This window comes from Canis lupus, chromosome 11 (assembly GCF_011100685.1).
Source record: "Canis lupus familiaris isolate Mischka breed German Shepherd chromosome 11, alternate assembly UU_Cfam_GSD_1.0, whole genome shotgun sequence".
Lineage (NCBI taxonomy): Eukaryota > Metazoa > Chordata > Mammalia > Carnivora > Canidae > Canis > Canis lupus.
In genome coordinates this window covers 674,885-696,783 of record NC_049232.1, presented here as the reverse complement: position 1 = coordinate 696,783, position 21,899 = coordinate 674,885, and the positions used below count along the sequence as shown (strand labels likewise).

The 21,899-nt window shown below is 41.8% G+C and overlaps 1 protein-coding gene and 1 pseudogene across 1 annotated transcript; both read left to right on the top strand.

Moving 5' to 3' along the window:
* Positions 1 to 220: 220 nt before the first annotated feature.
* Positions 221 to 708, top strand: LOC106559444 (annotated as a pseudogene).
* Positions 709 to 2,591: 1,883 nt separating this feature from the next.
* On the top strand, positions 2,592 to 3,785 carry LOC606863 (immunity-related GTPase family M protein-like). The gene has a single exon (NM_001313846.1). It carries the CDS (start codon positions 2,592 to 2,594, stop codon positions 3,783 to 3,785), a length of 1,194 nt encoding a protein of 397 aa, NP_001300775.1.
* Positions 3,786 to 21,899: the final 18,114 nt, after the last annotated feature.

The following is a 21,899-nucleotide window of genomic DNA, read 5'->3' as shown; positions in this document are numbered from 1 at the left end:
GATCTTTCATCCATTTTGAGTTGATCTTTGTGTATGGTGTAAGAGAATGGTCTAGTTTCATTCTTCTGCACATGGCTGTCCAATTTTCCCAACACCATTTATTGAGGAAACTGTCTTTTTTCCAATGGATATACTTTCCTACTCTATCCAAGATTAGTTGACCATAGAGTTGAGGGTCAATTTCTGGGTTTGGTATTCTTTTTTTAAAAGTTATTTATTTAGATTCCTTTGACGAAGATGGCAACGAAGGTGAAGAAGGAAGCCCCTGCCCCTCCCAAAGCCGAAGCCAAAACAAAGGCTTTGAAAGCTAAGAAAGCGGTGCTGAAAGGTGTGCACAGTCACAAAAAAAAGAAGATCCGCACGTCACCTACATTCCGAAGACCCAAGACCCTGCATCTCCGAAGGCAGGCCAAATATCCTCGAAAGAGTGCCCCCAGGAGAAACAAGCTTGATCACTATGCCATCATCAAGTTCCCCCTAATTACTGAGTCAGCCATGAAGAAAATAGAAGACAGCAACACACTTGTGTTCATTGTGGATGTCTAGGCCAACAAGCACCAGATCAAACAGGCTGTGAAGAAGCTCTATGACATTGATGTGGCCAAGGGCAATATCTTGATCAGGCCTGATGGAGAGAAGAAAGCATCTGTTCTACTGGCTCCTGACTATGATGCTTTCGATGTTGCCAACAAAATTAGGATCATCTAAACTGAGTCCAGCCAGCTATAAATCTAAATATAAATTTTTTCACCATAAAAAGTTATTTATTTATTCATTCATTCATTCATTCATTCATTCATGAGAGACATAGGAGAGAGGCAGAGGGAGAAGCAGGCTCCCCACAGGGAGCCCAGTGCAGGACTTGATCTCCAGTCCGGGGGGGTTAAGTCCTGAGCCAAAGACAGATGTTCACCCAGGCATCTTGAGAGGAAAGAAGATGTACTTTTCACTGTTACCAAAAGTAATTAAATTCTTCTTGACTCTGAAGACATATGCAATGAGGATGTGTGGGTCCCCAGGATTGAAGGATAATTAGTATTGTCACAAGCTTACTTAATGCCCTGCTGACTCCCCAGTGGGACATCCTCCTCATTCATTTGGAGCAGAGGAGTACTTGCACCTGCCTGACTCCTGACACAGAGACCCTCATAATGCTCTTCTGTGCAAGGCCACTCACATCTGTAACCTGCTTTGGTGCTACCTACTGGCACCACAGCTGCATGGCATTCCTCCTCTGAGTCACTAACATGTACGAATCTCCTAATATGGGGATATAATTTACACATTCTTCGATTTGGGCCTTTAAAGTTTTCTGTAGCTTTTAATATATTCACAAACTTGCAATGCCATCATAATCAAATTCAGAAGTTTTAAAAAAAAAAAATTCAGAAGTTTTCATTATCCAAAATATATCCTGCATTTCTTGACTGCTGCCTCTCAAATCAATGCCCTACGTATCTAGGAAATCCCCAATATATTTTCTATGTCTATGGATTTGCCTTTTCTAGACATTTCACATTAATAGAATCATATAATACATGATGCAATGGGCTGTCTGTTTTCACTGAGCTTATAATGTTTCTGGGTTCATCCATGTTGTGGCAGGTATCAGTACTTCATCTTTTTTTCGTTTTTCTTTTTCCAAATGCTGTTCTCTTGTATGGATAGACCACTTTTATTGATCCATTGAACAGTGGGTGGACAGCTGTGCTATTTCCACCTGAGGGCTATTATGAATAATATTGCTATGAACATTTGCATGCAGGTTTTTCATAGATGTATGTTGTCACTGCTCTTGAGTATATATCTAGCAGTGGAATTGCTGCATCATTTGGTGACTCTATTTAAATTATTTTATCAGTTCTATGGGAATATTATTGACATACATCTCTCTGTAAGTTTAAGGCATACATCATGTTGATTTGATTTACATATATTATGAAATGATTACTACAGCAGGTTCACCTAACATCTATCATCTCATAAAAATACAAAAAAAAAAGAAAGAAAAAAGAGAAAAAGTTTTCCTTGTAATGAGAACTCTTAGGGTTTATTCCCTTAACAACCTTCCTATAAATTATCCTATCGTGTTATCTGCAGTCATCAGGTGGTAAATTACATCCCTGGTACTTACTTTTCTTAAAACTGAAATCTTGTACCTTTTGGACACTTCCTACTATCTCCCCTTCTCTCATTCACTTCCTCCACCTCTCCCCAAGTCTGATCTCTTTTTCTATGAATTTATTTTATTTTATTTTACTTTTAGATTCCACACATCAGTTAGATCATTCAGCATATGTCTCTGTCTGATTTATTTTACTTAGTATGATGCTTTCAAAGACCATGTTGTCACAAATGATAGGATGTTTTTCTATGGCTAAATAATATGTTTAGATTTTTGAGACACTATCAAACACTTTTGCAGAGCCTTGCTGTTTCTCATCTGAAGGTCTTTACAATGAGTTAAATATGGAACTGTTACCATCCATTTGGGATACAAAATCTGATGATTCCTCTCTCACCCTGTGTGCCTAGCCCTCCTAACTCCCCTATTTTTCTTATTTCTGCAGGTTACTGCACTCATCAGATACATGGCACAGCCCACCCAGTCCCTTCACACTCCATCACCTACATCCTTCACTTCTACTGTGCCATACCATAAGGGTGGGAGCATCTTATCTGAATCGGGTGCCATGAATATTGAAAAAGCCTTGGGAGAAGGGAAGTTGCTGGACATGGTCTCTGTGGTCAGGGAGACCCTGGAGACAGCATCCAGTGTCCCAGTGAGCATTGCAGTGACTGGGGACTCTGGCAATGGCATGTCCACATTCATCAATGCATTGCGGAAAATTGGGCACAATGAAGAGGACTCAGCTCCCACAGGGGTGGTGAGAACCACCCAGATTCCCACTTGCTACTCTTTCTCTGACATCCCCAATGTGGAGCTGTGGGACCTGCCTGGCACAGGCGCTGCCACCCAAAACCTAGAGACATATCTGGAGGAAATGCAGTTTAGCAAGTATGACCTCTTCATCATCATTGCATCTGAACAGTTCAGCATGAATCTCGTGAAGCTTGTCAAAAGCATCCAGGGACAAGGAAAGAGGTTTTACATCGTCTGGACCAAGTTGGACAGAGACCTCAGTACATGTGTCCTTTCAGAAGAACAACTCCTGCGGAATATCCGGGAGAATATCAGGGAAACTCTCCACAAGGAGGGAGTGTGTGAACCCATCATATTCCTGGTCTCCAGCTTCAACCCCTTCTTGCATGACTTCCCAGAGCTCAGGAAAAGCTTGCACAGAGACATATCTAACATTGGGTACCGTGGTCACCTAGAGAACCTAACTCACACCTGTGAAAAGGTCATTAATGGCAAAGTGACCACTTTGCAGGGGCAAATAGGCTCCAAGTCTTTCCAGGACATCCTTGGCATCCAGAATGCAAATGATCTTGGGGAGTTTTTGAATGCCTACCACAGGCTTTTTGGTGTGGATGATGACTCTCTCCAGGAGGTGGCCCAAAGTATGGGAAAACCCAAGGAGGAGTACAAGGCCATCATGAAGTCTCAGGATCTGCACACTGCCCTAGCCTGGGACTGGGCATTATCATGGATGAATTGTAATGCAGCCTCTTACTTATATTCAGTTCTGAGCTACATCCCAATCTTAGGTACCACTGGTATCCACTACCTTAAATGGTGGAGTCAGGGACACCTCCTTGAAATAGTTGCTGAGGACACCAAGACCATCCTGAAGAAAATTCTGGAAGATGCCATCATCTAAACAGTGAGGTCTCAAGATCCTTCTTGGAGAAAGTCAGGACATCTGAGGTCCTCTCCTCACACTATACCCTTTCTGAATTCTCAGTCAAGCTCAGTTACTTCCACTTTTATCAGTTCTTAGTTCTTTAATGTAAATGAGCTGACTAGATGATTTTGAACCCATATCTCAGCAAACTTTCAAATACACCCTACTTCTTATCATTTATTAAATGAGCTGGGATCCAAAGGTGGAAACAAATTGCACAGTGTGACATACAGTCTCATTCTGACATCCCCATATCACTTAATGTTAGCATCATTTTTCCAAGGCCTCTTGGGTTGCCCCTGTTCCTTCACTTCTCACCTCTCAGTCCATGGACTTATAGAGGCACACCTAGAGGCAGAGGAGAGAACATCCTTTGGGATATTCCCTTTAGGGAAACATGATGGAGAGTATCTGTTTAGCTGTTCTCTGAAAAGTATTGTGTAATGGTGCCAGGATCCAAGGCCAGTCTGGCATTCTGTAAAGCTCTGCCCTTATACCTCCCCTCAGTAGATGCCCATATCACTTTATCCAAAAAAGGATACAGGAGATAGACTGAAGGGTCGCTATTACTGGCATGGGAAAATTGTTGAGTGGAAAAGTAAACCTGACTATTGTAAATACCAAACACTGACCCTCACACCTCTCTGAGAGGTCTCATGCTCTTCACTTACACATGCTGATAGTAGGCTTGTCATAGGAAATAGTACCTGTTAAATTATGTTTGCTAAGGAGAAATGCTTTTTCACTTAAGGTTATCTGTTATGCTGTGTTATTTGCCAAAGTTACCCCCAATTTTGTCAAAGGAAACTAAATTTGGCCATCAGTTTTGAGGGAACTAACCCACGGTCTATGATCTCACTATTTATACAGTTAACCGAAACTATATAGACTCTATGAAAATTCTCCTAATTGGAAACCATTCCAGACCCTAGATCTAGATTTTTCTCCTTGCTGGGCATATATGTAATAAAAATGGCTTTTTATAACAATTTTTTCAGATAAAATTTGAAACCTCATTCTCCACCTCCTGGTGGAGAAGTATCATAACTGGGTTCTCACCACTGTGGGAATTATTCAGTCCTCACAAGAACAACTGTCCTTCCCTGCATCAGTCCCCATCACCACCATCACCTTACTCTATTTACCTGGGAATATTTCCCCTAGTGTGGAGTCCAATCTGGATTTGGTAGACATCTGAACTAGCCTAATGTGTAAAATTTTGGACAATCTTCAGACTTCTGCTCAAAAAGGAGTGTTTATCAGAAGTTATCATAAATATTCACTGGGATGGAGAGTGAAATTAGCATTGAATGGAAGTGAATTGAAAGAGGCATAATGGAGTGGTTAAGAATCCTATGGTCAAATCCTGGCTCCAGCATGCCCTTGCTGTGTGACCTTGGGCAAGTCAGCTGACATTTCATTGTCTTAGTTTCCCAATAGTTAATATGGTGATAATATATCCATCCACATCCAGGCAATGTGAAGATTTAATGAGTTAAAGCATAAAGGACTTAGAATGGTGCTAAGCATGTAATTCTATATATGTTTGGTATTATCATTCCTTCTTTTCATGGCTAAGAAGGGATAACACTGAAAGACAGCTTCACCAGAAAGTGAGTGTCCTCAGATTGTCCATCCAGTGGAAAAGGAAGAGTCTGCTGGGAGAAACCTGCAATCACATTAAAGCCTTGAAGGCATAGTTGCATCTTTCTTTTTCAATTCACCTTGTTCAGTTTTCCTTTAGAGAATTCAGGAAACAGATGACAGTCCTATACACAGCATTATCCTGCATCCTGAGATCACCAGAGAATGAGGGAAGAGGGAGAGAATTGTAGATGAGTGGTCAAAGGATTTTAGAGGTCACAGTGGTTATAGGTGCAGAGTTCTTAGAGTAAACCCAACCCTAACCTGCTTCTCCTGGATGATCATGATGAGAGGGGGTAAAGAAGAACTCAAACCCACTGGAGCCTCCCATAGCTGAGCCAAGAAGAAAACCAGGTCAACACCAAATACTGGAAAGCCTGAGGTCTACTGGGCTACATTTGAGACCATGTATTTTACCACATAAGAAGCTAACATAGAAAAGCAGTCAAAGACAAATTAGGAGAGATAATCAAGAAGACAAAGTGATCAGAACCTCTGATGAAAACTTCCTCCTCAGTGTCACAGGGAATCCCAGCAGGGGTGGGATCAAATAGAAATGGAAAACACAACCTAGACCTGCCCCTAGGTCAGTGAGGGGCATTTTTAGACGACCTCCAACATTATCTCCTATTTTCATGGCTTTGTTTAATCCTTCCCTGGAGTGACTAATGGAATATGGCAGCAAGAATGGAATGTCCAAGAATTCCAAAATTTTGTTATGAAAAGTCTGCAGCTCCTGTCTTATAAATACTCTCTGTTCACACACTCACTTTCTTTTACCCCTGTTCCTACTCTCTATCCCCTAATCTCACCCTTTCTTTCTCCCTCTTCCTCTCCCTCTCTCTGTCCAGTAACCGTAGAAAGTTTAATCACTTGCCATCAGGGAAATACAAATCAAAACCACAATGAGATACCACCTCACACCAGTGAGAATGGGGAAAATTAACAAGGCAGGAAACCACAAATGTTGGAGAGGATGCGGAGAAAGGGGAACCCTCCTGCACTGTTGGTGGGAATGTGAACTGGTGCAGCCACTCTGGAAACTGTGTGGAGGTTCCTCAAAGAGTTAAAAATAGACCTGCCCTACGACCCAGCAATTGCACTCTTGGGGATTTACCCCAAAGATACAGATGCAATGAAACGCCGGGACACCTGCACCCCAATGTTTATCGTAGCAATGGCCACAATAGCCAAACTGTGGAAGGAGCCTCGGTGTCCATCGAAAGATGAATGGATAAAGAAGATGTGGTTTATGTATACAATGGAATATTCCTCAGCCATTAGAAACGACAAATACCCACCATTTGCTTCAATGTGGATGGAACTGGAGGGTGTTATGCTGAGTGAAGTAAGTCCATCGGAGAAGGACAAACATCGTATGTTCTCATTCATTTGGGGAATATAAATAATAGTGAAAGAGGGAAACGAACTAGGGGTGGTGGAAGGGGAGGAGGGTGGGGGTGGGGGTGAATGGGTGACGGGCACTGAGAGGGGCACTTGACGGGATGAGCACTGGGTGTTATTCTGTATGTTGGCAAATTGAACACCAATAAAAAATAAATTTATTATAAAAAAAGAAAGTTTAAACTAATCCCCTAGAGAGGCCCTAAAGAATAGAGACTATGTGGAGGAGAACAGAGGCAGCCTGCATTAACAGCTACCCATGTAAGTCATCTTGAGAGTAAATCATCCAGCCCCAGCAAGACTTCCGAAGATGCAGCCCAGCTAATAGTTTGACTACCAACATTTCAGGAGAGACCCTTATCCAGAGCCACACAACTAAAACCGCTCCTAGATTTCTGACCCCTAGAAACAGTCAGCAAATAAACACTTGTTTTAAGCCACTAAGTTTGAGGGTATTTGTTCCACAACAGATAACAGATAATACCAACAAGAAGCTCCTTACAGAACTGGTAGTTGTGAGTAACATCTTCCCTCTGTGATACTTACTCCTGCATGGACTCAGCATGAAGGAGGACTTCAATCACAGCCCTTCCCTCCTTGACCCCTGGATATGTCCTTCCCTGCTTCCTACTGAAGGAGCAGCCACTGCCAACATTCACAGGCCATTTCATCAAGCTTCAGGCCACACAGAGTTATCTAGTTTGAAGCTCTATATTTAAGAAGAAAAAGCAGGGAAAAAAAGAAAGTGATGCTTTGTAGTGGGAGGGAGAGTAAATGACAGTAGAATCTGAGCACTTCCTTGAGGAAGAGCAGGCTAGGGTTCTTGCTGAAGTTGTTCTGTGTAACACATCCAATTCCCATTCTCACTTGGACTAGTTGCTCTCCCAGCCTGAAGCACAAGCCTCACTCATATCTGTTCATTACTTTGGTGGGGCTGGTGCTTCTTGGATTCCCTGTTCATTTACATTGCATCCATTCTCAAAGTGAGAAAAAAAGTTCTCTGTGTTGTAAACTTTCTGAGTCTTCATATTTCCAATTAATGTCTTTATTTTGTGATCACTTTATCAATAAATAGTTTAACTGACTATAGGATTCTGGATACAACATTATTTTCTCTTAGAACTCTGAAGATCTATCTCTTTCCAGCATGCCCAATGCCAATTCCATATTCATTCCTTGGATGGTCAGAGGGTTCAGAAGTGTCACCAGGGACTAGTGACCTGAAGGACTTCCACTTACCATTAAGCATTCAGAAGGCTCCTTAAATGACAGCTGATGTGAAATGACATGGAGGAAACTGAAATGCATATTACCAAGTGAGCGAAACCAATCTGGAAAGGCTATATACTGCATGATTCTAAATGTATAACATTCTGAAAAAGCCAATAGAGCTTTTATTAGATAGAGTCAATAAAAATACCAATGGTTCCCAAGGGTTCAAGAGAGGGAGGGATAAATTGGTGAAGCACGGAGGCCATTTGGAGCAGTGAAACCACTTTGTGTGACATGATAGTGGTGGATCAGTGGTGGATAAATTATACTTTTGTCAAATCCCATAGAATATACAACACCAAGAGGGAACTTAATGTAAACTATGGGCATAGAGGAATAAAGATGGGTCAGTTTTGATTCATGAATGGTACAATGGTGTGAGTTGTTGACAGTGGGGAGATTGTATTTCTGTGAGGGCGAGGGGTACATAACCTTCTGCTTGATTTTGCTGTTTACCTAAAACTGCTCTAAAATATAGTCTGTTGAAAAAGATAATGTCTGCTGACAATGTTCTTCACCCTTGGCATTGTCTTTTATTACATTTTCTAAGTGTAATACGGATTCAGCAGCTAGCTACAGTAGGATATATATGATATTACTCCCATACATACACACAGAATAAAGCAAGATATAAATACCTGTGAACTCAACTCCCAAATTAGGAAGTAGAGGTTTCTTATATCACTGAATATTCCCACAAGCTTCACCTCATATCCTGTCTCTCTACATCTATTCTCAGAAGTACAAATTCTTCAAATTCCTATGTTGAAGCCCTAACTCTCATTGTGACTGTATTTATAGGAGGTTCTTTAAGGAGATAATGAAAGTTAACTGACCTCAGATGGGTGGGACCCTATTCAATAGGACTGGCATCCTTAGAAAAGGGAGAGACACCAGGGATGCACACATAGAAAGGCCATGTGAGGACACAGCAGAAGGTGGCCATCTACAAGCCAAGGAGAAAGGCTTCAGGAGAGGCAAAAGCTAGTGGTGGGTGACTGGGTGATGGGCACTGAGGGGGGCACTTGGCGGGATGAGCACTGGGTGTTACGATATATGTTGGCAAATTGAACTCCAATTTAAAAAAAAAAAAGGAGTAAGAACAAAACAAAACAAAACAAAAAAGCTAGTGGCACCTTGATCTTAAACTTCCAGCCTCCCTAAGAGTGAGAAAATCCACTTCTGCTGTGTAAGCCCCCCCAGTCCATGGTATTTAGTTGTGGCAGCCCTGGCAAACGAACCTCCTGAAATTAGAAACAGTTTCCAGAATACAGTCTGACTCCCAGTAGGTTTTTATTCCATTTCAGTACCTCCCTTCCCCATTTCATTGGATGTGTGTTTTTACTCAAGTTTGAGGAGGGATCCAAAGAGCTAACTCCCTATTCCTTTGTCATCGAAGCCTTGAAAACTCTCCTTCTCTGCCAGCTAGCACCATGGCCAGTCTTGGGGAGCTGCACTCTTGGGTGTATGGGTTCAAGAGGCACCTGGCTTGCCTCTACCCAACTTCCCACAGAGGCTCTACCATCATTCCTTCACCATCACCATCCAACACTGGTTGGGCTCCTGTGTGTGACAGAGCCAGTGGCCCACTGAGACCCTGAGTGTGCTCTGAGTGCTGAGGCCACAGGGCTGAGTTCATGGCTCTGGGCCATCTCTGGAAGCATGGTGAATGCAAAATACCCTGACAATGGCAGCTATCATTTGATTTGACCAAATAGTTTGTCATTCATGTACCATAAAAGACATTTTATGTCTTTTGCCTTCTGCCAATTTGAGAGAAGCCAAAAGTTGACTACCCAAAAGACATGACATCACCTCATATTGAGTACCATTTTCAAATTTAAATATAGTTAAGTCCCATGAAGTCAGTGATAGGAAAACGAGTGTGTGATCTGAGAAGGAATCTAAATGACTCAAGAAGCCCAGAGAAGCAAATGTTGGTAGTCTAATTGCAAGATAGGTGTGGAGTGGAAATGTTTCCTATCCTTCCTAAGGTCTGAATAGAACTTTATTTCAGACCACCATATTTGCCTTCATTTCATAAACCAGCATGTGACTGTGATCCTCAGCACCTCTGTATAAGGGAAGATGGTGACAATGGAAATGTTTCCTGCCCTCAGTATTCTCAGAGGCCAGTGGGAAGAAGTAGACAATAGAAATGTACACAAAACATTCAGAATGAGGTTACCCAAAGCAAACTCTGCTGTTCAGGGGAGGAACATATCTCTCAGGTTAAAATTGTCTCAGGACTAATAGTAGTTGCACTGTAGGGAAAATGGTCAATGAGATTGTAGTAGTGGTGTATGGTGTCATCTTGTAACTACACTAATAATAAGCACAGCAGAATATATAGAGTTGCCAACTCATTATGTTGTACACCTGAAACTAGTGTAACATTATGCATCAACTATATCAATTATGGAAAAAGTGTATTGCAGCAATTTAATTAAAAAGCAAAATGAGGGAAGACCTGGCTTTGGGGATATGTGAAGTCCAGATGAAGCCTATCTCCTTCCCTGCTCTCTACAGTGATCAATCCTCCAATAATATAGGACCTAGAGGCCTCCTGGCTACCCCCAAAAGCAGCTGCCTCTTACTCTCTTTCCTCTAACACCAGATCTGGCTCAGGTCCTTCACTGACCAGGCCGGTCATAACACCACCCCAGATTTCATTACTTATGCATAAAATAAGGAATTGGAGGATTAAGCTATTTGAGAATTCCTCCTACATCAAAGTTTTTTGTTCTGTGACTCTTGAGACCACAAGAAGACAGTTTCCCTGCACACCTGGGTATAGATTCACATACCTGTTGACAGCAGGCTGGACTCAGTCAAGGGCTTCAGCTGCCCTTAAGGGCTTGACACTTTACAGCTGGAACATACAAATACCTAAGGACTGACTTGAGATTTTCTTTCAAGTCTGTGGATCCAGAGGCCTGCTTCAAACAGAGCAGCCTCCCTCCTAAGGTCAACTATAAGGGCACAGGGAGTGATGACAACCGCTCCCTTCTGTACAAGCAGCAGTAAGACCACCCCCAATTCTTTTCCTCCTTCCTCATTTGCCTCCAAAAATCCTGTGTCCTTGTATAGACATGGTTTAGCTAGTTTCACTCCTACAAGTGGGTTCACCTCAGCCTGATTACCAGACATCAGCACTAGTCCTTTCATCAGTATTATTCCTGTTGCAAGAGCTTTGTCTGCTCAGACTGCCATAACAAAATCTCACAGTTTGGGTAGCTTAAACAACAGAAGTTTATTTTCTCACAGTTCTGAGGCTAGAAGTCCTAGATCAATGTGTTTTCAGGGTTGGATTCTTTGAGGCCTCTCTCTTTGATTTGCAGAGGGCAACATTCTCCCTCTGTTCACATGGTCTTTCCCCTGTGTACCTGCTTGTCTGTGTCCAATTTTCCTCTGATTGTAAGGAGTCATACTGGATTTGGGACCATCCTAAAGATCTCATTTTAACTTCATTGCATCTTTGAAGACCTTATCTCAAATTTTGTTACATTGTTTTGTTTTAAAATATTTTGTTTTTTCAAAGATTTTATTTATTTATTCATGAGAGACACACACACAGAGAGAGAGAGAGACAGAGGGAGAAGCAGGCTCCATGCAGGGAGCCTGATGTTGGACTCGATCCCAGGTCTCCAGGATCAGGCTCTGGGCTGAAGGCGGCACTAAACCGCTGAGCCACCTGAGCTGCCCTAAAGTGTTTTATTTATTTGGTCATGAGAGACACAGAGAGAGAGGCAGAGACACAGGCAGAGGGAGAATCAGGCTCCCTGCAGGGGAACCCCAGGAACCCCAGGATCACATCCTGGGCTGAAGGCAGGTACTGGACCACTGAGCCACGCAGGCATCCCAAAATATAGTTACATTGTAATGTATTGGGGGTTAGGATTTCATCACAGGAGTTGGGTTGGGAGCAGGGACACAATTCAGCCAAGAATGGCCTTCAAGTAACTCCAACGTACTAAAGCACAGAGAAACAAATGGGGCTACCTCATTCTCACGTTAGGGTTTTACTTTCTTAGACTAACTAAATCCCTTACCACTCACTCATCTGTTTCCCAGCTTCCCTCATTGTCTTTTTGCTGTCTTCTCCCCTGGATAGTGTGTGTGTGTGCGCGCGCACACACGTGCACGTGCATGTCCATGTATCACTATTTATTTGGAATGGCTTTGTCTGTATATATAGGAAAGGGAAGTCAAGGATCACAGCCTCTGATTAAAGCCCCTAACAGTGCACAGCCTCTGATTAAAGCCCCTAACAGTGATGGCAGCAACACAGACTGCAAGGCTGTTGCAACTCAAGAGGTATCAGAGGTAAATGAGGGAGCAAGAGGAAAACAAACCTCTCATTAGTGTCAGAGAGATAAGAAATTACTACACTATCCCCACACTGAAGTCATTGTCTGGCACATAGTAGCCATTCAGTAAATACTAGCTGGTTAAAAATTATATCCACAAAAATCAGAGGCCCATACATAAGGAACATTCTGAGAACAAGAAAAAAACCCTTGAAAATACAAAAAGGAGAATCAGAAGGAAAGAAACTGTACAAGGCTTGGAAAATCAGGGAATCCTCTTGAAGGTAAACATAAAGTTTAAAAACAATGGCATTTTCCAGGCCTGCCAAGTCCAGGTTGAGCCTTCAGAGCATTCTTTTGATAACTAATGTTGCATTGATGGGACAACTATGCCTCATACCTCTGACCCATGAAGTGGGATTTCCATGCATTCTTCTGAGTGCTCATCCACTCCTTCCTCCTTCCAACAAAGGTGTTTGGAGGGAAACAGTCATTGGTTCTTTATCTAATGAAAGATCTTTTAATCAAAGGCCTTGGGTTCATGGAACTAAGGGTCTCTTTTCCTTCTCTTTCACCAGGACTGGCAAGAGGCAGGACTTTATCTCAAGAGGACTCTTCCAGTTACACATTGGGAGGCAATGGATAGCAGGTTCTCTTTAATTCTCACATGAACTTACCATCTACAGCCTATTCAGTATCTACAATTACTTAAATGATCTATTTCTACAGAACTAACTACCCCAAAACTTGGTGGCTTAAAATTAGGAACAGGTCATTCATTACATCTTATAATTTTGGGATTAGTAACTCAAACAGGGATGAGCTGCTCCATGCAGCATCAATGGCAGTCACCAGGGGTTCAGCTGCAAACATCTGGTATAGAGAGTCCAAGATATCTGCATTCATGTGTCTGGCTTCTTGGCTGGCATGACCAGAAAGCTTTACTCAGCCAGCACTGTTACAGAGGCATCTACATGTGCCCTCTCCAAAACACCCCACATGGCAGAGCAGGCTCCTAGAGAGACTATGCAAGAGATCCAGGTGGAAATATTTCATGCTCCAACCCCAGAATTCCCAGAACATCACAAACATCACAAATCATTAAGGTGAGACCAGATTCAAGGTGGTGAGAAACAAATAACTTGTTGGCATGTTAGTTGAACCAAAATTTGCTTCGCTTGGAGATCCCAATGAGATAGATGAAAGCTAATGCAACTAATGATCTATCCTATTTTGGTGAATTGAAAGATATATTCCACCATCATGCAAAGCAGATGTCAAGACACATCTGATTATAGAAGAAAAGGATTTACATTCTGTGTTTCTAAATTAATATGCTATAAACATATCTCTGATTTTTAATTTTACAGCTAGAAGTTTTGAGGCTAAGATTTAAGGAATTTCCTGATTACATACTTGATGTAGCCATGATTACATTAAGCTCAGATCACCCAGCGGTCCTGTCACAAAGCTTGGGAGAAAATGTGATTTTTTTGGTCATGCATCAATTATTACATTAAATATAATAGTAAAAATCATCCAAAACTAGAATTAGTGCAGAAACATGATTACATGTCCTTTCAATATCTGCTAGAGTCATCTGACTTGGGAAAGTAACTTACACAGTTAATAAAGGCTCAGATATTTTATGATTCAATTGATGAGGAACAATAAAAAGTAATAAGAGACTCATTTGCTTTACACTCAAGAAAACACAATTCCAGATTTAAAGTTACATATCAAAGCTGTAGTGATCAAAATAGGATGGTACTGGCACAAAAACAGATACACTGATCATTGAAACAGAATAGAAAACCCAGAAATGAACCCACAAGTATATGGTCAACTAATCTTCAACAAAGTAGGAAAAACTACCCAATGGGAAAATGATAGTCCCTTCAATAAATGGTGTTGGGGGGCTGCCCCGGTGGCACAGCGGTTTAGCGCCACCGGCAGCCCAGGGTGTGATCCTGGAGACCCGGGATCGAGTCCCATATCGGGCTTCCTGCATGGAGCCTGCTTCTCTCTCTGCCTGTGTCTCTGCCTATAAATAAATAAATAAATAAATAAATAAATAAATAAATAAATAAATCAATCAATCTTTAATAAATGGTGTTGGGAAAATTGGACAGCAACATGAAAAAAATTAAACAGGATCACTTTCTTACACCATACACAAAAATAAATTCAAAATGGTTTAGAGACCTAAATGTGAGACCTGAAAAAACCTAGAAGAGAACACAGGGAGTAACCTCTTTGACATTGGCCTTAGCAACTTCTTACTAGATACCCTCCTGAGGCAAGGAAAACAAAAGCAGAAATAAACTATTGAAACTTTGTGAAAAAAAAAGGTTTCTGCACAGTGACAGAAATATAATTAACTACTTCAAAAAACAGCCTATGGAATGAGAGAATATATTTACAAATGACATAGCTGATAAAGGGTTAATATCCAAAATATGTAAAGAACATATAAAATTCAAACAATCTGAAAAAAAAATAATCTGATTAAAAATTGGATACAAGACATGAACAGACATTTTTCCGAAGTAGACGACCACATGACTAATAAACAGATGCTCATTATCACTTATCATCAGGGAAATACAAATCAAAACTACAATGAGTTATCACCTCACATTCATCAGAATTGCTAAAATCAACAACACAATAAACAACAGGTGTTGGCAAGGATGTGGAGACAAGGGAACCCTCTTGCACTGTTAGTGAAAAGTCAAACTGGTACAGCCACTATGGAAAACAGTACAGAGATTCTTCAAAAGTTAAAAACTATCTCTATGGTTAGGAACATGAGAGGGATGTCCACTATCACCTCTGCTATTCAATATAGTACTAGAAGTCCTAGCCTCAATAATCAGACAATAAAATAAAAGGCATCCAAATTGGCAAAGAAGTCAAACTACCACTCTTTGCAGATGAAATGATACACTATATGGAAAACCCAAAGACTCAACCCCAGAAATGCTGGAACCTATAAAGCAACATAGCAAAATATAAAATCAATGCACAGTAATCAGCTGCATTTCTATACACTAGTAATGAGACAGAAGAAAAAGAAATTAAGGAATCAATCCTATTTACAATTGCACCAAAAACTATAAGATACCTAGGAATAAACCTAACCAAACAGGTAAAAGATTTGTACTCAGAAAACTATAGAATACTCAAGAAAGAAATTGAGGAAGGCACAAAGAAATGGAAAAATGTTCCATACTCATGGATTAGAAGAACAAATATTGTTAAAATGCCATGCTACCCACAGCAATCTATACATTCAATGCAATCTTTTTTTTCTAAAGATTTCATTTATTTATTCATGAGAGACACGGAGAAAGAGAGGGAGAGGCAGAGACATAGGCAGAGAGAGAAGCAGGCTCCATGCAAGAAGCCTGATATGGGACTCCATCCCGGTACTCTGGGACCATGCCCCGAGCCAAAAGCAGACGCTCAACCACTGAGTCACCCAGGCATCCCTCAATGCAATCTTTATCAAAATACCATCAACTTATTTCACAGAGTTTGAAAAAATAATCCTAAAATTTGTGTGGAACCAGAAGAGACCCGGAATAGCCAAAGAATAATTGAAAAAGAAAACCAAAAAACTCACAACGCCTGACTTCAAGCTATATTACAAAGCTGTAATAATCAAGACAATATAGTACTGGCACAAAAACAGACACATAGATCCACGGAACAGATAGAGAACCCAGAAATGACCTCAATTCTATGGTCAACTCATCTTTTAAAAAGCAGAAAAGAATATCCAATGGAAAACAGTCTTCAACAAATGGTGTTGGGAAAATTGGACAGCCACATACAGAATGAAACTGGACCATTTTCTTACACCATACACTAAAATAAATGCAAAATGGATGAAAGACCTAGGTGTGGGACAGGAATCCATCAAAATCATAGAGCAGAGGGGAGGGGGCAAGACGGCGGAAGAGCAGGGTCCCCAAATTACCTGTCCCCACCAAGTTACCTAGATAACCTTCAAATCATCCTGAAAGTCTACGAATTCGGCCTGAGATTTAAAGAGAGAACAGCTGGAATGCTACAGTGAGAAGAGTTCGCGCTTCTATCAAGGTAGGAAGACGGGGAAAAAGAAATAAAGAAACAAAAGGCCTCCGAGAGGGAGGGGCCCCGCGAGGAGCCGGGCTGAGGCCGGGGCGAGGGTCCCCAGGACAGGAGAGCCCCGTCCCGGAGGAGCAGGAGCTGCACCGACCTTCCCGGGCGGAAAGGGGCTCGCAGGGGGTTGGAGCAGGACCCAGGAGGGCGGGGATGCCCTCGGGCTCCCGGGGACACTAGCAGACACCTGCGCCCCGGGATAGTGCGCTACACCCGGTGCAGAGCTCCCTAAAGGGCTGCAGCGCGCGCCCTGCTGGACCCGGCAGCAGCTCAGCCGCGGCTCCTGGCGGCGGGAGCTGCGCGGCCCGGGAGCGCGATTCCAGCAGTGCAGTTCCGGGAGCCCAGGGCGCCGGAGACACAGCCCAAGAGCCGGAGCTCCCCCCAAGGACAGGCAGAGGCTGGGAGGGCACGGACAGCAAGGACGCTCCTGCCACCGGGAGGCCCCAAGCTGTGCAGATCAGCGGGCCCGCCCCCCGAGCATCCAGGCCCCTGCGGACTGAGAGCTGCGGTAGTTACTGCGGGGGCTGACTCCAGGACTGGAGAGCTGGCCCCGGCCACTGTTGTTCTTCCTAGGGCCTCACTGGATAAACAAACCCCACTGAGCTTCACAGTGGCCTCACAGGATAAACAGGATAAACAACGTACACTGAGCAGGGCACCTTGCAAGGGGCAGAGCAGCTCCCCCAAGTGCTCACACCTGAGAATCAGCACAGCAGGCCCTTCCCCAGAAGACCAGCTAGACGGACAGGGGAAAAGCAAGTTATTGACCAAGCAACACTAGAAAGTTCCAGGGGAAGTCAAGGGATTTACAGTATATAGAATCAGAGGATACTTCCCCCTTGTTTCTTGTTTTCTGTTTGCTTCCCTCCCCCCTTTTTCTTTCTTCTCTCTTTTTTTTAATTTCTTCCTGTTTTTTCTTTTCTTTTTTTTTCTTTTTCTTTTCTTCTTTCTCTTCTCTCTTTTTCTCCTTTTCCCAATACAACTTGTTTTTGGCCACTCTGCGCTGAGCAAAATGACTAGAAGGAAAACCTCACCTCAAAAGAAAGAATCAGAAACAGTCCTCTCTCCCACAGAGTTACAGAATTTGGATTACAATTCAATGTCAGAAAGCCAATTCAGAAGCACTATTATAAAGCTACGGTGGCTCTAGAAAAAAGCATAAAGGACTCAAGGCACTTCAACACTGCAGAATTTAGATATAATCAGGCAGAAATTAAAAATCAATTAAATGAGATACAATACAAACTAGAAGTCCTAACGAGAGGGTTAACAAGGTGGAAAAACGAGTGACATAGAAGACAAGTTGATGGCAAAGAGGGAAACTGAGGAAAAAAGAGAAAAACAAAAGATCCTGAGGATAGATTAAGGGAAATAAATGACAGCCTGAGGAAGAAAAATCTACATTTAACTGGGGTTCCCGAGGGTGCAAAAGAGACAGAGGGCCAGAATATGTATTTGAACAAATCCTAGCTGAAAACTTTCCTAATCTGGGAAGGGAAACAGGCATTCAGATCCAGGAAATAGAGAGATCCCCCCCCTAAAATCAATAAAAACCTTTCAACACGTCGATATTTAATAGTGAAGCTTGCAAATACCAAAGATAAAGAGAAGATCCTTAAAGCAAATTTATTTTAAAAAATAAAATAAAATGAGAAAAAAAAAAAGGAAAAAAAAAAAAAAAGAATTCAGTTTCCACCCGGGAGTGAAAGTGCATAAGCTCTGTTTTCTAATGGCCTCTGGCTCCATTTTGGGAGCTCCTCCCCCAACAGTTATAACTCTATTTTGTATTTCTCTGTTCCCACTGTCCTCACAGCAAAATGGACGTAGATAGATCATAAAACTGTGAAGGGGACACTTGACGGGATGAACACTGGGTGTTATTCTGTATGATGATAAATTGAACACCAATAAAAAATTAATTTATTAAAAAATAATAAAATTAAATAAATAAATATTAAAAAATAAAACAGTTATTTTATCAGCAAAAATTGGATATTGAGGCATAGCAAAGAATTACAATTCAGGACAAGCAAAGCTGTGGTAAAACCATAGGTAAGGGATCCCTGGGTGGCGCAGCGGTTTAGCGCCTGCCTTTGGCCCAGGGCGCGATCCTGGAGACCCGGGATCGAATCCCACATCGGGCTCCCAGTGCATGGAGCCTGCTTCTCCCTCTGCCTGTGTCTCTGCCTTTCTCTCTCTCTCTCTCTCTCTCTGTGTGTGTGTGACTATCATAAATAAATAAAAATTAAAAAAAAAAAGAAGACACAAAGAATTCTAGGTAGCCATGTGGAGATGAAGGTAGGCAGGGATTGGGGTGAGGCTGCCACAAACCAAGGAACAACTGCTTAATGGCTACAAGGTTTCCTTTTCAGTTCATGAAAATGTTTTGGCATATTTCCCAAATGTTCATTGCCAGTGAAAATATTTGGAACTAGTAAGAGGTTGCATAACATTGTGAATGTACTAAATGCCACCAAATTGGTCATTTTAAAATGGTAAATTTTATGCTATGTGAATTTCACCTCAATTTTAAAATAGTAATAAGTACCATATGATTTTATTCATATGTGGAATTGAAGAAATGAAAGAGATGAACATAGGGGGAAGAAAAGGATAGAGGCAAACCATAAAATGGGTTCTTAACTATAGAGAACAAAAGAGGGCTGCTGGAGAGAGGTTGGTGGGGGATGGGCTAGATGGGGGATGGGCATCAAGGAGGGCATGTGTAATGATGAGCACTAGGTGTTGTATGTAAGTGATGGGTCACTAAATTCTATTCCTGAAACTAATATTACACTACATGTTAACTGGAATTTAAATTAAAAATTAAAATAAATTAGAAATAATAATTAATAAGTAAATAAATAAATAAATCATGCTGGGGTTTCAATTGGCATTGAACTGAATCCATAGAATAATTGAGGGGAATTAACTATTTGAGACAACATGGACAGACCTAGATGGTATTACGCTAAGTGAAATAAATCAGACTGAGGAAGACATATATCACAGATTCCACTCATAATTAGAATCTTTTAAAAATGAATGGACAAATAAAAAGCAGAATTGAACCTATAAATATGTAGAACACAATGACAGTTACTAGAAAGGAGGGAGGTATGGGGTTGAACAAAATGGATGAAGGGGCATGAGAAATACAGACTTCTAGCTATGAAATGAATAAGTCACAGGAATAAAAGGCACAGTGTAAGGAATATACTCAGTGGTATTGTAATAGCAATGTATGGGAACAGATGGTAGCTATGCTTATGGGGAACATAACATAATATACAAACTTGTCAAATCACTAAATTGTACATTAAAAAATTAAAAAGCATTCTCTGTCAACTACACTCAAAAAGAGTGAAAAAATAAAACTTAAGGATTTTTTTTTAAAGAATAATTGAGAACTGACAGCTTCAACAGTGAAGCTGCTGATCTGGGAATAGGTATAAGTCTTCTATATATGACAGCTTTAATTTGTTACCAGAGTGTTTTTTCTATAATGTCCTTATGCACATACAAGAAAATAAATATGAATTCTTATTTTTCCCCAGAAGAAGTAGCATAATAGACACCTATTCTCACAATAGATAGGAGCACAATCTTTCCACGTTCATACATACGGAGCATTCTCATTTTTTCATGACAAGTAATATTCTACCTACATCCATAATGTATCATCACATATGCAGCCAGCCCCCACAGATGTACGTTGAGTTTGTTTCCATCTATACTGACACAATAATGAATGATGTTGGTTATTCAAGCAGCACGCTCTGACTCCCTACTCCTCTAATCTGGAGTATGGGCCACAGCCTTATAGGGGCCAAGGACTAGAAAACAGTCTGGCTCTGGAAGAGGTTTCTCCTAATCAAGTCTCCTATTTTCCAGCTTATAAGAGTGGGGGTAAAGCTCCAGGGTACAGCCCTTCCAGTCTGTGCTTACCTTAACCCCATTTCCCCTGGTCCACTTCCAGTTTCCCATGAGCACAGGTGATTACACACACATGCATACACTCACCAAGATGCAAAAGAAACCATCTTAAAGCCTGAGCTCTTGGCTCCTTCCCTCAAAATATCATGTTTGGAGGACTACTAAACAGGAAAGAGCTGACCCAAGATCCAGAGCACATGGAGACATGGTCTAGGAGGAGCCTCCAGATACCAGACACACCTGCTAGAAATGAGTGACAGTGGAGGCTGTACCCAAAGAGGAACTGAGATATACCTACCTGATGACATACCCAGGCCTTGTAGGAAATTTTCCCAGAGTGGAGAGTGGGAAGGAATGAAAGAAAAAAAGAAAAAGGAGGAGGGATCTGGGATTGCAGCACAAGGCAAGCAAGAACCTGGGGGCGCTAGGCTCCCTGTCTCTTCCCTTTCTAGAACTGCCAGTGTGCCCTAATGTATACTGCTGTCCCCAGCTGGAAGCAATCAGACCTGTGCTTCCCTGCAAGTCTGAATACATATTCACCTAATGCTGGGGGCACTATACCCCCAGTTCCACTTTCAGGTTAGCATGGGCACAGGGTGTAGCAGGAGTGGCACAAAGGTCCCCTGACCTTTAAAACCAGATGATCCTCATTACCTGAGCTTGATTTTCCCCCATCAAAATACATTTAGCCCCAGCATGGGACCACTCCTCCACCTCAAGGAAGTTTACCCAGCTTCAAATTTCCTACCATACACATGCACACACTGCCACTTTGAAAGCTCCTGCCACTTTGAAAAGCTCCTCCTTTGGACAATCTAGCCCTTTCTTGGCCTCCTCCCAGAAACCACTTGTCCCCGTTATTGCTCTGATGGTGCCATTAAAACTCCATTTCTCCATTCCCATTCTCTTTCTAGCATTTACAGATATTCTTTCCCACAGAAGGGATAAAAACAAGTACTCTGGCACCAAGCCAATGTTGGGGGAGAGAAGGAAAGATCTATGACTAGGGAGCTGTCACACTGCTGTACCAGAAAAAGCTAAAGTTCATTTATTGCTCATTTACTTGGTAGACTAACTGCGGGAGACCAAATAAATATTCCACAAATGAGTAAATTAACAAACATGAATTACACTCTCTTTTTTCTAAACTGTTAGGACCAATCCAACCTGAAAACTGTGATATGTTTATATTTTCCCTAGTGTAATTAGGACTAACCTGCCTGGTAACTGATGATGCATGATCAGTTTGGCTTTTGCCTTTCATTGGACAATGTGGTTCCCACTGGGCCAATCCTTGGGCCCAGAACTGGTTTTTACCCACTGCTGTCACCATGGGGGTATGGGGTGGGTGCACGGAGTTTGGACCTAAGACAGA